The sequence below is a fragment of the Macaca nemestrina genome, chromosome 4, assembly GCF_043159975.1.
Source record: "Macaca nemestrina isolate mMacNem1 chromosome 4, mMacNem.hap1, whole genome shotgun sequence".
Taxonomy (NCBI): Eukaryota; Metazoa; Chordata; class Mammalia; order Primates; family Cercopithecidae; genus Macaca; species Macaca nemestrina.
The window spans coordinates 93,565,357-93,580,092 of NC_092128.1; the positions used below are offsets into that span (position 1 = coordinate 93,565,357).

At 39.7% G+C, this 14,736-nt stretch overlaps 1 protein-coding gene across 1 annotated transcript in view; it reads right to left on the reverse strand.

Moving 5' to 3' along the window:
* Positions 1–7,327: 7,327 nt before the first annotated feature.
* Positions 7,328–14,736, reverse strand: part of HYCC1 (hyccin PI4KA lipid kinase complex subunit 1) — a 111,460-nt gene continuing 104,051 nt past the window's right edge. Inside the window, exon 11 of the mRNA XM_024790951.2 lies at positions 7,328–7,604. Within this exon, the coding sequence (XP_024646719.1) occupies positions 7,483–7,604 (122 nt within the window). The 3' untranslated portion in view covers positions 7,328–7,482. The remainder of the gene's footprint in view (positions 7,605–14,736) is intronic.

Sequence of the window (14,736 nt, forward strand, 5' to 3'; positions counted from 1 at the left end):
ACATGCTAGAAGAAAAAGGTTTCAAATAATGAAAAATGCATTCAAAACTATTACATGGTCCTAAACTGGAAGAAGTCAATGTGCTTTAACTTAATTCCAACTGGATCCCTCTAAAACCATTTATATTTCACTTTTTCAACTGTAGAAAGTTAATTGTATAATCTATTATAAGAGCTTTATTGCACATGAATAAAGTCATAACAATTGTCATCGACATAGAGGCCTATTATTAATGCTCAAAACCAATTATTTTGGGGGAAATATTCAACCAGCTATAATCAGAGACTCACAGATTAATCACACACACAAAAAGGTTAAAGATAGGTTTTAACTAAATTATCTGTGTTGTCATTCTACCAGGAACAATGATGTAAGTAACTTGTCCTTTAATTTCTTTTTTACTTTTTTTTTCTTTTTTATGGAGACAGGGTCGCGCTATGTTTCCCGGGCCAGGGAGGATCGAACTCCTGGCCTCAAGCAATCCTTCCTCCTCAGTTTCCCAAAGTGCTGGGATTACAGGTGTAAGCCATATCACCCATCCCAGTTTGTCCTTCTTTAACATGTTAGTCTCTCAACTCTAATTTCTCAACAGGGTAAATTGATTATGTTTGGCAACTTATAACTAATGCAAGTTATAAATAAAAGCTTCATTACATTTTCACTAATATATATCCCTAAGAAGCAAATGCTTCCTCCTGCTAATGACTATTTGAATTCTAAATATAGTTCAAATAAGGAATTCTAAACGTTTAAGTTTGCTTACCGAACATAAACAGCAGTAGAGTTTTTGTCTTTCACTGGACTCCCAGAGGTCAGAGAGAAAGATGAGTTATAAAGCAGCGTAGCCACAGCTCTGCACCACACGCAGGTGTTGCTACCATGGAGCACTTTGAGTGGAACGTGCTGGAGGTGCAAACGTTTCCTGTGGGTTGTCAAAAGAGAGGCCAGCGGTTTCTGCCACCCGTGACCGCCCAGCACAGTATGCTCTGGCAGGGGCCATTCTTAGCCCAGAAGTCGCTGCACTGAGAGAAGGGCACACAGGGTGCAGCCAGTTCTGGGGGCTTGGACATGTCCAAAACATCCTTGTCTTATAAAAACCTAGGACACATACAGGAACATTCATTAATATTCTCAAAGAAGAACGTTTTATTTTGCACTTGGAAATATGTCAGAAATCACTTGGAGGCAGATAAGAGCTGACCCTCTGCAGAGGTAAGTGGCTAACATACGCTAGATCTCCATGCTTAGAGGCTGCCCCTTTGGTACCCATAGTTCTCCAGGCCTTCCCAGGGCAACACTGTCCAGCACCTCTCTCTCTTTTCCTCCTGTCTTCCTTCAAAAGTTTGACTTTCATGTGTGGTGCCCCAATCCCTAGGCCACCGGTGCCAGCCAGTCCCTAAACAGATAAATCCTACTAAAAGTTAATCCCAAGCACAAGCTTTGGGCTGGTCCTCCTGGATTGATTGGCTTATTTTCTTCTCTCTCTCTTTCTTTCTTCTCTTTCTTCTTCCTTTCTTCTTTCTTTCCTTTCTTTTTCTTTCTTTTTCTTTCTTTCTTTCTTTCTTTTTCTTCTTTCTTTCTCTCTTTCTTTCTCTTTCTTTCTCTCTTTCTCTCTCTCTTTCTTTTTTTGAAATGGAGTCTCCTTCTGTCACCCAGTCTGGAGTGCAGCAGCACAATCTTGGCTCACTGCAACTTCTGCCTCCCAGGTTCAAGCAATTCTCCTGCCTCAGTCTCCCAAGTAGCTGGGATTACAGGTGCCCGCCACTGCTTCTGGCTAATTTTTGTATTTTTAGAAGAGATGGGGTTTCACCATGTTGGCCATGGTTGGCCAGGCTGGTCTCAAACTTCTGACCTCAGGTGATCTGCTTGCCTCGGCCTCCCAAAGTGCTGGGATTACAGGTGTGAGCCACCGCTCCTGGCCTGATTGGCCTTTCCTCCAAGAGCCATGCCAACCCAGCCAAAAAGATTCCATTTTTAATGAGAATTTCAGGAACCAGTATTTTCTTTTGGGTGAAGGGGAGAGGAATTGGGGATAGTTTTCCAGGTCTCTGGCTCATCACATAATAGATACCACTTAGTGGCAACTGTGGCCCAACAAAAACATTTTTGCTGTCCCAAGAACTTAGAGCATTGAGAAAGGACCCTCAGGGCAATGATTCCCTTCAGTGATGACCTAAAATATTTCTCCCAGATGGGTTCAGGTTGCTGAGACAGCCTCCACAGTTAGTCCATACATCTTGTTTGCAGTTAATGGCAAAGCTAAGAAATCTAAGATAACAAGGCTTTTACTTTATAAATGTGCAGCCTAAGAAATCAATCCGAAAATATGTAATGAAAGCATTCCATTTGACACATTCTAGATATATTATCTACATTTTGCTACAAATGCTTTGGCCTAAAATAAATGGCTTTGTTTGCAGAAATGCGTACCAGACATTTATCAAAACTCCTCACCCGTTGGAAAGTGCTGTAGTCGTGGTAACTGGAGGGCTTAGCAGCACCCGAGTCCTGCAGGCTGGCAAGGCTCCTCTTGCTATTCCACCACCGCATCTCAGGGCAGGCACGGGGCGGACACAGCCAGGCACTTGAGAAACTCACTCCCCATTTCCTGTATTTACCAGGTCCTGAGCTAGGGGGTTAAGAGGAAAGAGGACATGTCCCAGCTTCACCTTTGATGTACACATGTGGAAAAAAGAAGCAGGTGGAGTTACTCTTTCCAAAAGGAAATATTCAAAAAGTGCATGGAAATATTAATGCAACTTTGAAACGACAAGTGGTTTCTCTAGGCAGGATTCAGCAGAACTCGAGTCAGTACATTGCTCTAGGCAAAAACTTGACAGTACTGGGGCATGAGAGAAGAATTTTAAAGTGCTTCATCCAATGCAAATTTTCCCAATTAAAGCTATACTTTTTACATATCTGTACATAATATAGAATAGACATGTTATAGATATATATACACACATAGGCATACATATATAATGTATACATAAGTATGTATATACATATTTAAACAAAGATTTCTATGATCTAATTCAAACTTTCAGTGTTGAATCAGAGAGGCCTCGCTCATTATTAAAGAAATAATAAGGCCAGGTGTGGTGGCTCACGCCTGTAATTTCAGCACTTTGGGAGGCTGAGGCGGGCAGATTGCTTGAGGTCAGGAGTTCGAGACCAGCCTGGCCAACATGATGAAAACCTGTCTCTACTAAAAACACACAAAAAAGTAGCCAAGCATGGCAGCACGTGCCTGTAATCCCAGCTACTCAGGAGGTTGAGACAGGAGAATTGCTTGAACCTGGGAGGTGGAGGTTGCAGCGAGCTGAGATTGCCCCATTTCACTCCAGCCTGGGCGACAGAGCGAGACTCCATCTCAAAAAAGTAAAAAGAAGAAAGAAAGAAAGAGAGAGAGAGAGAGAGAAAGAAAATAACAGCTTCCTGAAAAGTACCTTTCTCTAACATAAAATGCAAAAATCATTTCAAAACTTACCACTTTATGCTGTCCACACCTTTAAGGGCCCAAACTGACATATCCAAAGTAAATAGTAACCCAAGAAAAAAGGGATTATTCCCTGGCTCCAGGCAGATCAGCCCTTATCTCCTTCAAAGAAAGTTTCTTGCTGTTTTTATTGACTGTTGTTTTAAATAAAATGAACAGGTAATTGAGCAATTGTTGCTGAGCTTGTACATAATAGTAGATGGGTTTTTACTCTCCAAATAAGAATATTTTCCCCTCACTGTACACTGCGTGATAGAATTATGCACTCGACTTAGTGACCCAGGGGCATTTGAATCCATAGGTAAAAAGACTCAAAGGAACTCGAAGAGAAAGCAATGGGGAAGCAGATTAGACAGAAGGTCTATCTGGAGGCAGCATTTTCCGCTGTGGATGAAATCATGTTTTCTAGCATGATATACTCCTCCTACAGACACTGGTCAGCATTTCTCCAGGCTCAAGAAGTGCCAATGCCTGTGTCCCACCACAGACTCTGGAGTGAAACTGCCTGGTTCAGATCCCAGCAGCCCTGTGGCCAAGGTCAGGTTCATTGATATATTTAAGCCTCAGATTTTCATCTCTAAAATGGGAATAATAATAGTACTTACCTCTCAGAGTGGTTATGAAGACTAAAAGAGAATGCATGAAGGTGCTTAGGAGAGTGCCTGGGGTAGAGTTAGAGCTCAAAAGAGCATAGCTATTGTCATTTATTATTAGTAGCATTTACATATTCAATTATTATTATTGTCATTATTATTATATTCAAGGTGTGAAATGGAAATCAATGTGAAGAAGTGGGCAATAAACACTTTTTGGGAAGATAACCTCACAAACATACTCTCTCCTCTCCCTGTGGTAGAACATGAACCCTAAAGTTTTGGGATGAATCTAGACTATCCATTGGAATTAAGGTAAAAGGCTGAGTCCCCCAGAGCATGATCCATAGTGTTAGGAACAAAGCCATCAGAGTGACATAGAACACAACGATAAATACAGTTTTACTCTTTTATTTTTGTTTAATTTTATTTTAGAGACAAGACCTGGCTCTGTCATCCAGGCTGGAGTGTAGTGGCATGATCATAGCCAGTGAGCAGTACAACAGTACAACCTCGAATTCCTGGACTCAAGCAATCCTCCTGCCTCTCAGCCTCCTTACTAGCTGGGACTACAGGCATGTGCCAACACACTCAATTAAACTTTTTTTTTTTTTTTTTTTTTTTTAACAGATGGCATCCCACTATGTGGACCAAACTGGTCTCAAACTCCTGGCCTCAAGTTATCCTTCTACCTCAGCCTCCGAAAGTGCGGAGATTATAGGCATGACCCACCATGCCCGGCCAGTTTTACCCTTTTAAATTAGTTCTTAAACAATTCATGCATAGATAGATCCTCCTTATAAAAATCCAGACAATTGCAGGTAAGGACAAATTGACCTTTGACCACCATCCTTGATCCTAGAGCCCTCTTCAGAGGGAAGCACTGCTGTCAGAGTGGAATCCATCCTTCCACACCTTGTCCATGGAAAAGTTTACACTGTTCATTTTGGTTCACATAAATGGACTCATACCCTATGCATTATTTTGCAACTGCTTTTTTCACTCAATAATGTCTGGAGCTATTTCCATGTTAGTATTCATTTTTTTTTTAAATAGTGCCTATTCCCAGTAACCACAATGGATTGCTTCAATAGGCCTGATGAATGTCTCTCCCTTGCTGCTTCTGTCTATTGCAGAAGTCATTGCTTTGTGGGGGAAATGGCTTACTCGCCTGAGACACTAGACATTTGTTCTTTCGCTCTAGCAATTCTAACTAGAAGTGAGATCTTGCGTTAATCATTAGACCACTCTGAAATTCGGTTCCCTTATCTATTAAGTGAGCGTTTTGGACTATATGGTTTCTAAGTTTCCAAACAGCAATGATAATCAGTGTTTTGGGTATTGAGACAGAGAAAAATGATCTCTTTCAAATGTCAGAGTGAAAAGTCACGTGAATGGGAAAAGCTGATGATCTCTGAGGAGGTTATTCCTACCAATGTTTCCCACAAAGTCAGGTCTGTTCCTCACCTATACTCTGGCTTACCTTGTTCTTTTAATGCATGTCTAGTATTTAATAGTATATGAGCTTTATTTGACATCACCAGAGTCAAGATATTTTTGCATAGTCACAGATACACAAATTCCTCTGAAGGAACTTGGTTGAAAATAATTACAGCTAGACCATTTATTGGGGATAAAATTAGGATGTCAGAAGACAGGTTTGGGGAAGTCAGTGCTAAAAGGGAGGGATTTGAGTATCCTAAAAAGTGTGTTCAATCATTTATTTCTTCAACACTTATTGCGTGCCTACTATGTCCTGTGGCCAGGATATTAAAATGAAGAATGAAGACCATTAGCCTTGGTGCTTCCAAAATCTCAGCCATTGCTTGTTTTCTACCCACAGGGTGTTTGTGTTATGGGGCAGTTCTTTCGCTCCCCTGTATCACCAATGTACTTTGCTGTAAGAGAGATCAGATGAAGCCTTGGAGAACTGCTTGTTAGAGTAGATTTGTTTTTAATGAGAGTTTCCTTTAACCCCACTATTAATGTTTAATCAGTGCAGAAGGAGGGTGGTTGGCAAAGCTCATTTTATCACTCTTATTGTTGCTGGAACATAAAAAAATTATCATTACTGATACCAAAAAGGAAATGTTGTTTCACCAGGAGATGGCAAACTGGGACCTACTGTGGTGTGGATGAGCAGTGATGTCATCGAGGGTGGAGAGTGTGGAGGTGGATTGTGAAGGCTGCAGTGTTGAATGAGGGTGAGAGGGGACCTGGCAAACATTCTCCTACCTTCTTCCCTTTTCCTCTGAATGGCACTAGGTTGTAAAGACCTAGAGAGTTCGTAGCGTAACCTGCCAGTGTGTACCCTGGGGTTGAGCCCTTGGGGAAGCTAAGTTCCAGTCTTTTGCCCCACATCCCACATTCTACTGGACTTGTTCACAACCCCAACCACATTCCCACTCACTTAGATGTGGTCTTAGAGCTCCAAGATTGAAGGGCGCCCACACTTCTTTTTTTTTTTTTAATTAAAACATTTTTTTGTAGAGACAGAATCTCCCAGGTTGCCTAGGTTGGTCTTGAACTCTTGGCCTCAAGCAATCCTCCTGCCTTAGCCTCCTGAAGCACTGGGATTATAGGTGTGAGCAACCATGCCCAACCCCAACTCGTTATTTTGCTCCCAGGTTCAGCCTTGTCTGTGGAGGGAGAGACACAGCACAGAACCTCCCAACCCCATCTGCTTCTCTAGTTAACTAAGCAAGTCAATCCTTAGCCTCCAGCCCTTTGGCTCCCTGCCTGCATACATCAAACAGATTTAGAGTAAAGCTAGCATTGGATTAAATCCCAGTGTTCTTTAATAGAATGCTAAACATAAATCCATGGAGGGCTAAGCGATTCTTCCCCTCCCCTTGTCTCCCACCATCATCCCCTCCCTCCCCACACAAATTGCACCAGTTTAGACCCTGCCTTCCTTACACCTTTATCCCTGCCTATGAACTGCTTTGAATTTTTGTCATAATTGCTATATGACTTTCAGGTATTCTTGAATTTTTTTCTCCACATAAACCTTATTTTTCCCCCAACAGTGATGTAAACAACCTTGGAAAGTTTTGGAAGCATCATTTCTATATTTTAAGTCATCACACTTCCTCTGCTGACATTCATTCATTGGTTCATAGCTAGTGGCCATAATTTAATGATTTGCCCTTTAGATCTCCTACATACATTGCTATTTTTCTAACCAACAACATGCAAAAAATGGTGTAAGGGCAAAGACAGCACCAAACACCAGCAAGGCCGTGAAGCTGTTTTTATTATGATGATTTCCTTATGTTGTACAGACTGTGGCATCCAGCTAGACAAGCTCCGTGGTTAATATTATATTTGAAATGGAAAAGATTCCAAGTTCTTCAAATTTGCATTCTCAAAGTCTGTCTTCTTGAATTCCTATATTTTAAAAACAATCTTCTGACACTTAAGATCGTATTTAAACCGGCTTTGCAAATTCCAGCAAGAAACTGAGTCCACATCATTTGAGGTGGTATTCTGTCGATTTCCCTTGCTTCCCCCTAGCCAAAAAGATAAGTCATTTTTAAAATTGCATAATTACTTAAAAAAATGTTTAAAGTATTGAACACACAGCGAGCTAGGCTCCCTGAGAGTTATGATACAGAAGGAGAAAGGGACAAAAGGATACCATACCAAAAACTGGAAGAGGGGAATTGATAAATTGAATATGACTCTAAAGCAATGGAACAAAGCAAATGTTAATAGGCAGACTGCAATTCTGGCTGCCCTGGAGGCATTAGTTATTTCTGAGCTAATCCTAAATTAATTTGCTCAGAATGACCACTATGGAGCTGCTTTAACAGACACAGTTCTGCAGTTGCATGATTCCTACATATGACAATTAGACAGCAAGGCTAAAGCAGAGAGCTGTCTAGCAACTGCATAGCCCAGAAAGAAACAACTCTGGTTCCAATTTACTGACAAACTCCTGACTTGCTAAAGTCTCAGCGTCTGCACCTTAGTTTTTACCTTTTATACAATTGTCCTTTGGTTACTGCATGCATTAAAAAAAAAAAAAAATGTTCCATCGAGCATTCCCTGGCAGAGAAGAAAGGCCTTTCTCCCATTCCCATCTTCCACACTAAACTTCTCTTCCATTTGTACTTTTTTCCCCTCTTCCCAAAGGAGGGCCTTCTGTGACGGTCTGGGAGTTCAGAGTGTGAATCACTCCTTATTAGCTCTGAACATTGGACAAGTCACTTTACTTCAGGCAGCCACAGATACTCAAGAAATATTTACTGAGTTACTATGTTTTCTAAGAGATAGGGATTCAGGGGACAACAAGACAAAGCCCCCACTTTATAAGCTCACATACTTATGATTGGAGAAACAATGAATGGGAGGACAAAGAGGCACTTAATAGAGTGTCAGAGGGAGGCAAAGGTCAGCAGTTGGAGTGGGGGAAGGGTAGAGAGTGAAGGAGGGAGGTTACTTTGGATGGAGCCACCAGGAAAGGCTCTTCAGGTGATGAGGTCTGAGCAGAGACCAATTAAGGTTAGAGAGTGAGTCACATCTTGGGAAGAGACAGCCATTGCAAACACCAAGGTGGGACTAAGGTTGGCCTGTTCCAAGAATGATAAGAAGCTTGTGTGGCTGGAGTGAGGTCTGTGTGGGACAGAGTAGAAGGAGATGAGGGAGGTATGTGGAACCAGGACATATGCACCCTGTGGACCACTGTGGGACTTCTGATTTTATTCAGTGACAGGAAGCAACTGGAGAGTTTTAGCAGAGGAGTTACGTGATCTGATTTTGTTTTATAAAATTGGCTCTGGTTGATTTTGTCAAGAGTGGACTCCAGAAGGGTAAAAGTACTGCTTACTCCATGGAAGCAGTAAGACCAGAAAGGACTTTATAATAATGACTGTGGCAAGGGATGATGGTAGTTCACTAATCTATGAGGGTAATGGTAGCAACAATTGCATGGCACTGTTGTGAGAATTAAATAAGATAGTAGATGCAGGTAGCTTGACATTGTGCCTAGCACATAGTAATAACAGTGTTAGCATTGTTTGTTTGTTTTGAGGCAGGGTCTCACTCTGTTGCCCAGGCTGGAGTGCAGTGGGGTGAGCTCCTCCTGGGCTCAAGTGATCCTCACACCTCCGCCTCCCAAAGTGCTGGGATTACAAGTCTGAGCCACCACACCTGGCTTGAGCATTCTTATTGCTATCACCATGATTATTATTTTGAGGTGATTCTTCTATGCCAACTCCTTTTCTAAGCTTTGACACTCATATTGCTTGAGGGATTCCAAATGTTTCTTTCCTTCTTTCTCGTTTTTAAAGATAGGGTCTTGCTTTGTTGCCCAGGCTGGAGTGCAGTGCACAATCATGGCTCACTGCAACCTCTGCCTCCTGGGCTCAAGACATCCTCCTACCTCAGCCTCCCAAGTAACTGGCACACACCACCATGCCCAGCTAATTTTTGCTTTTTTCTTTTTTTTTTTTCACTCTGTCACCCAGGCTGGAGTTCAGTGGTATGATCTTGGCTCACTGGAACCTCCACCTCCTGGGTTCAAGCGATTCTGCTCCCTCAGCCTCCTGAGCAGCTAGGATTACAGGTGCACACCAACATGCCAGGCTAATTTTTGTATTTTTAGTAGAGATGGGGTTTCACCATGTTAGTCAGGCTGGTCTCAAACTCCTGACCTTGTGATCTGCCAGCCTCGGCCTGCCAAAGTGCTGGGATTACAGGCGTGAGCCACTGTGCCTGGCCAATTTTTGCATTTTTTGTAGAGACAGGGTTTCCTCCTGTTGCCCAGGCTGGTCCAAATACTTCTTAATCTCCTCCAAGCACTCCCTTGTGTGTCCAAGAAAGCTTGCATACAGGAAGGTTTATGTGTTTGGTCCAAAATGTTCACAATTCTCTGTCAAGGCCATTTTTATTCACTGTGGTTATAAATCCTGCCACTTATGACCTTAGAGAGGCAGCATGGTAGCGAGTCCTGACATGGCACTGCTTCCCGGGGCATCTGGTGGTTGGTGGGGAGGGGCATTTCTGAATGTCACGATGGCAGGTCGGCAGTGTTGGTACTTTGAATGAGGTCTGGGGATGTTAAATGAAACAGTCCTGCACAATCAATGATTTTCCACCCAGACTCCCCATGCTGTCCCTCTGGAAAACACTTAGGAGGCAGGAAAGTCTCCTTGCAGGTTGTACATGGGCCAACTCCAAGGAATTTGTACAGCATCGGGGCGGGGGGGGGGGGGGCGCCTAGGGATGCTGGCATAGAGGAAATATCCAAAAAATGGGAGAAATTTCCTCCACTACCTTCTTGGGAGGTTAAGGATCTCCAATAAGATAATGTACATATATATTTATTAAGTTGTAAATCATCATAAGGCTGACCAACCTGTCCCTTTGCACACACAAGTTGCTAATGAGACAGAAAATAGTCTCTGCCTTAGAGAATTTATAATTCTATCATCAGTAATAAGTAGCTGTACCTTCCTATTAGAGAAGAAAGTGGGCAATGTGCTTTCAAAATTATGGGCCTGGTTTTCGCAAACCAAACATCTTATATGTAATTAAACTTTGCAAATGCCAATTCTTTTTTCCTCGAGTTACGAATATTTCCACAAGTATATCCATATTGTACCAAAATGTATTAAGTCAAAGATACTTAAAATACTACTTAAGCTTTTAAAAACAAAATGACATGTAACATGGTTTATGACACCTACCTTCTTTTAAAAATGGGAAAGGAAATAGCCAATGGCCCAAATTAATCTTTTTGTTTCTCTCTTGCTTTTTTGTCTAAAGAAAAGTTACGGTTGTCTCCTTTATGGCAAAATAAATCTCAAGAGAAATTCTGATCTGCTAGAATAAAATTAAACCGATTCTTTATGAAATTTCATTTTTGTAGTCAGAAAATAGCCACTTTTGGGCATTCATTATTTAATCACTCATTTGTAGATAATAAGCATTATCTACTATAGGCCACTTTTGCACAGACTTTCAAAATTTATTCCAAGGGGCATTCCTAGCCTAAATAAACAACAAAATGGGAATAGGAGGCATGGGCAACAAATACTAGAAGCTACATTTAACGTAATTTTTTGAAGGGGATAGTTTTCCTTTATTGATAAGATAATTAAAGGGAAATAACAACAAAAAAATAAAAGAACTGTGTTAAAAATGTGCTGAGGTTAAAATGTTGGCACACTAAGTACATTCAACAAGCTTAATGACCATGGCAGGCACTGACCACTGTTTACTTTGTATTCACCCTCCTTCTTTCCTACTAACAAATACCAAACAAAGAGAATCTCCTGTTTCAGTGTAGATGGATTCATCCTCCAATTCCGGAATGTGAATCAAATTTGTCTAACCTAGTCACTATCCATGGACAATGGTTGGTCTAAAGGTAGTGATTAAACCCAATTTTAGCCAATGACATGTAAACAGACATCTGCTAGGTAAGCTTCCAGGAAAACCTTTGAAGCGCTGTATTAAAAAGGCAAGTTCTGCTTAGAGATGTATATTATAATTCTTAGAGCAATCATTAAAATAGCAATACAAAGAAATATAGCTAAAAATCAAATAGATAAAATTAAAATGGAATACTAAGAAAATGGTTTGTTTTTTTTTTTTTTTTTTTTTTTTTGAGACGGAGTCTCGCTCTGTAGCCCAGGCTGGAGTGCAGTGGCCGGATCTCAGCTCACTGCAAGCTCCGCCTCCCGGGTTCACGCCATTCTCCGGCCTCAGCCTCCCGAGTAGCTGGGACTACAGGCGCTGCCACCTCACCCGGCTATTTTTTGTATTTCTTAGTAGAGACGGGGTTTCACCGTGTTAGCCAGGATGGTCTCAATCTCCTGACCTCGTGATCCGCCCATCTCGGCCTCCCAAAGTGCTGGGATTACAGGCTTGAGCCACCGCGCCCGGCCAGAAAATTGTTTAAAAAACAGTAAGATAGGAACAGAAAAACAAAAAATGAAGGGTACAGATGATGAGATGATGAAATGGTAGACCTAGATTCAGCCATATCAATAATTATATTAAATGCTAATGATCTAAACACATTAAAAAGCAAAAATTATCAGAGTGGGTAACAAAAGCAAGACTCAACCATATGCTCTGTACATAATACCATCTTTATTTGTGTCTTCTCTAAGTAAGATATTTTACTATAGTTTAATTTTAATTTTAATTAAATATTTTAATTTTAAAAAATTTAATTAAAATATTTTAATATACTTATTTTATCAATTTCTCTAAGTAAGAAGACACAAATAGGTTTGAAAGTACATGCAATAAAAAATATATACTGGCCTGGCATTGTGGTTCATGCCTGTAAGCAACTTGGGAGGCTGAGGCAGGTAGTTTGAGACTACTCTGGGCAACATGCCAAAACCTCATCTCTACTAAAAATACAAAAAAGTACCCAGGTGTGGTGGTTTGTGCCTGCAGTCCCAGCTACTTGGAAGGCTGGGGTGGGAGGATTGCTTGAGCCCAGGAAGTTGAGCTGCAGTAAGTCATGATTGCGCCACTGCACTACAGCCTGGACAACAGGAGTGAGACCCTATCTCAAAGTAAAAAAAAAAAAAAAAAAGATACACCAATAATTCTCAATAATTCTTTTTAAAAAATGTTAAGCAACTCAGAGGAAGTCAGAAAAAATAAAAAAGAAACTAACAGAAAACTAAAAATAGAAAAAAATAGAATGAAAGATTTAAGCCCTGACATATCAATAATTACATTAAATGTAACTGGCATAAACACACCAATTAGAAGACAAAGATTGGCAGAGTGGATAAAAGAACACAGCCTAACTATATGCTGTCTACAAGAAACTCATTTCAAATACGAATCATAAGAACATTTTTAGGGACTAAATGTTTGTGTTTCCACAAAATTCACTTGTCAAAACTCTAGCCCCAACTAAGATGGTATTTGGAAAAATAAGTAAGCCTAAGAAGGCTGAAGAGGATATATTGATATCAGATTAAATAAACAATAAGACAAAGAATATTACCAGAGATGAAGGAGAATATATCAGAAATATAAAAGGAGCAATCCATCAGAAAGACATATAAATTATAAATATGTGCCTAATAACAGAACCTCAAAATACATGAAGAAAAAAAATTAACCAAAATAAAAGTAGAAAGAGATAATTCTGCAATCATAGTAATATATTTTAATATACTTCTTTTATCAATTGATAGAACAACTAGACAAAATTCAGGACATAGTAGATTCGAATAATACTATAAAATATATTGATATAATCAGTATTTGTATAATATTACATCCAACAACTGCAGAATACATATCCTCTTCAAGTATACATGGGACATTCACCAAGACAGACCATATGCTGAGCCATAAAACAAATCTCAGTAACTTCTAAGGAATTGATAGCATGTAGAGCATATTCTCCAACCACAATAGAATCAAATTACAAATCGTATCAATAAAAGTAACATATCTAGGAAACCTCAAATATTTGGAAATTAAATGCAAGCTTTCAAATGTTATGAGTCAAAGGAGAAATCAGAAGGGAATTTAGAAATTATTTTAAACACAATGATAAAAACAGAACACATAAAAATATATGGGATGTGGGTAAAGCAGTGCTCAGGGGGAAATGTATAGTTTTAAATGCTTGTATTAGAAAACAATTTGATAGTCTTAAATTAATGATCTATTATTTTAAGAAGCTAAAAAAAAATAAAGTAAACCCAAAGTATCAGAAAGTAAATAAAATTAATTACAACAAAAGTCAGAAAAATAGAAAACACACAACAGAGAAAATTAACAAAGCCAAAAGCTAGTTCTTTGAAAATATTACCAACAAAGAAATATTGGAACCCAAATTTAAATAATCTGAAATTGAGAAGCCCTGAGCTACAGTAACAAAACAGTTTGGCCTTAGCAAAAGGTACCAGGAGAACTTGATAGAGAGTCCAGAAATATGCCATATATATGGTTATTTTTTTTAAGTGTCAAGGAAATTCAATGGGAAAAAAAAAATCTTTTCAACAAATGGTGCTGGAACTACTGCATAGCTGTATGGGGAAAAAAGGAGCACTGACCCTTTCTTCAAATCATATACAAAAATTAAGACAAACTGCATAATAGACTAATATAAAACCTAAAACTATAAAACTTCCAGAAGACAACTAGGATAAAATCTTAGTGACCTTGAGATAAACATAGTTTCTTAGATAGAAATGCTAAAGCATAGGCCATAAATGGAAGAAACGATAAATTAAACTGCAGCAGACAAGGAAGATACACAAATGCCAGTAAGCACATAAAAAGATATTCAATATCATTAGTCATTAGGAAAATGCAAATCAAAATCACAATAAGATACCACCTTATACACACTAGAATAGCTAGAATGAAAAAGACAGTGTTGATAAATTTTGGAAAGGGGTTGAAGGAATTACAACACTCATACACTTCTGGAGTTGGGGAATATAAAATAATGCAGCCACAGTGGGAAATAGTTTAGTGGTTTCTCAAAAGATTGAACATAGTTACCATATAACCCATTAATTTCACTCATAGGCATATATCCAAGCAAAATGAAAACATGCAAACATACAAACTTGTACACAAATGTTCATAACAGCTTTATTTGTAACAGCCCTAAACTGGAAACAATCTAAAATTGACAAACTCCTT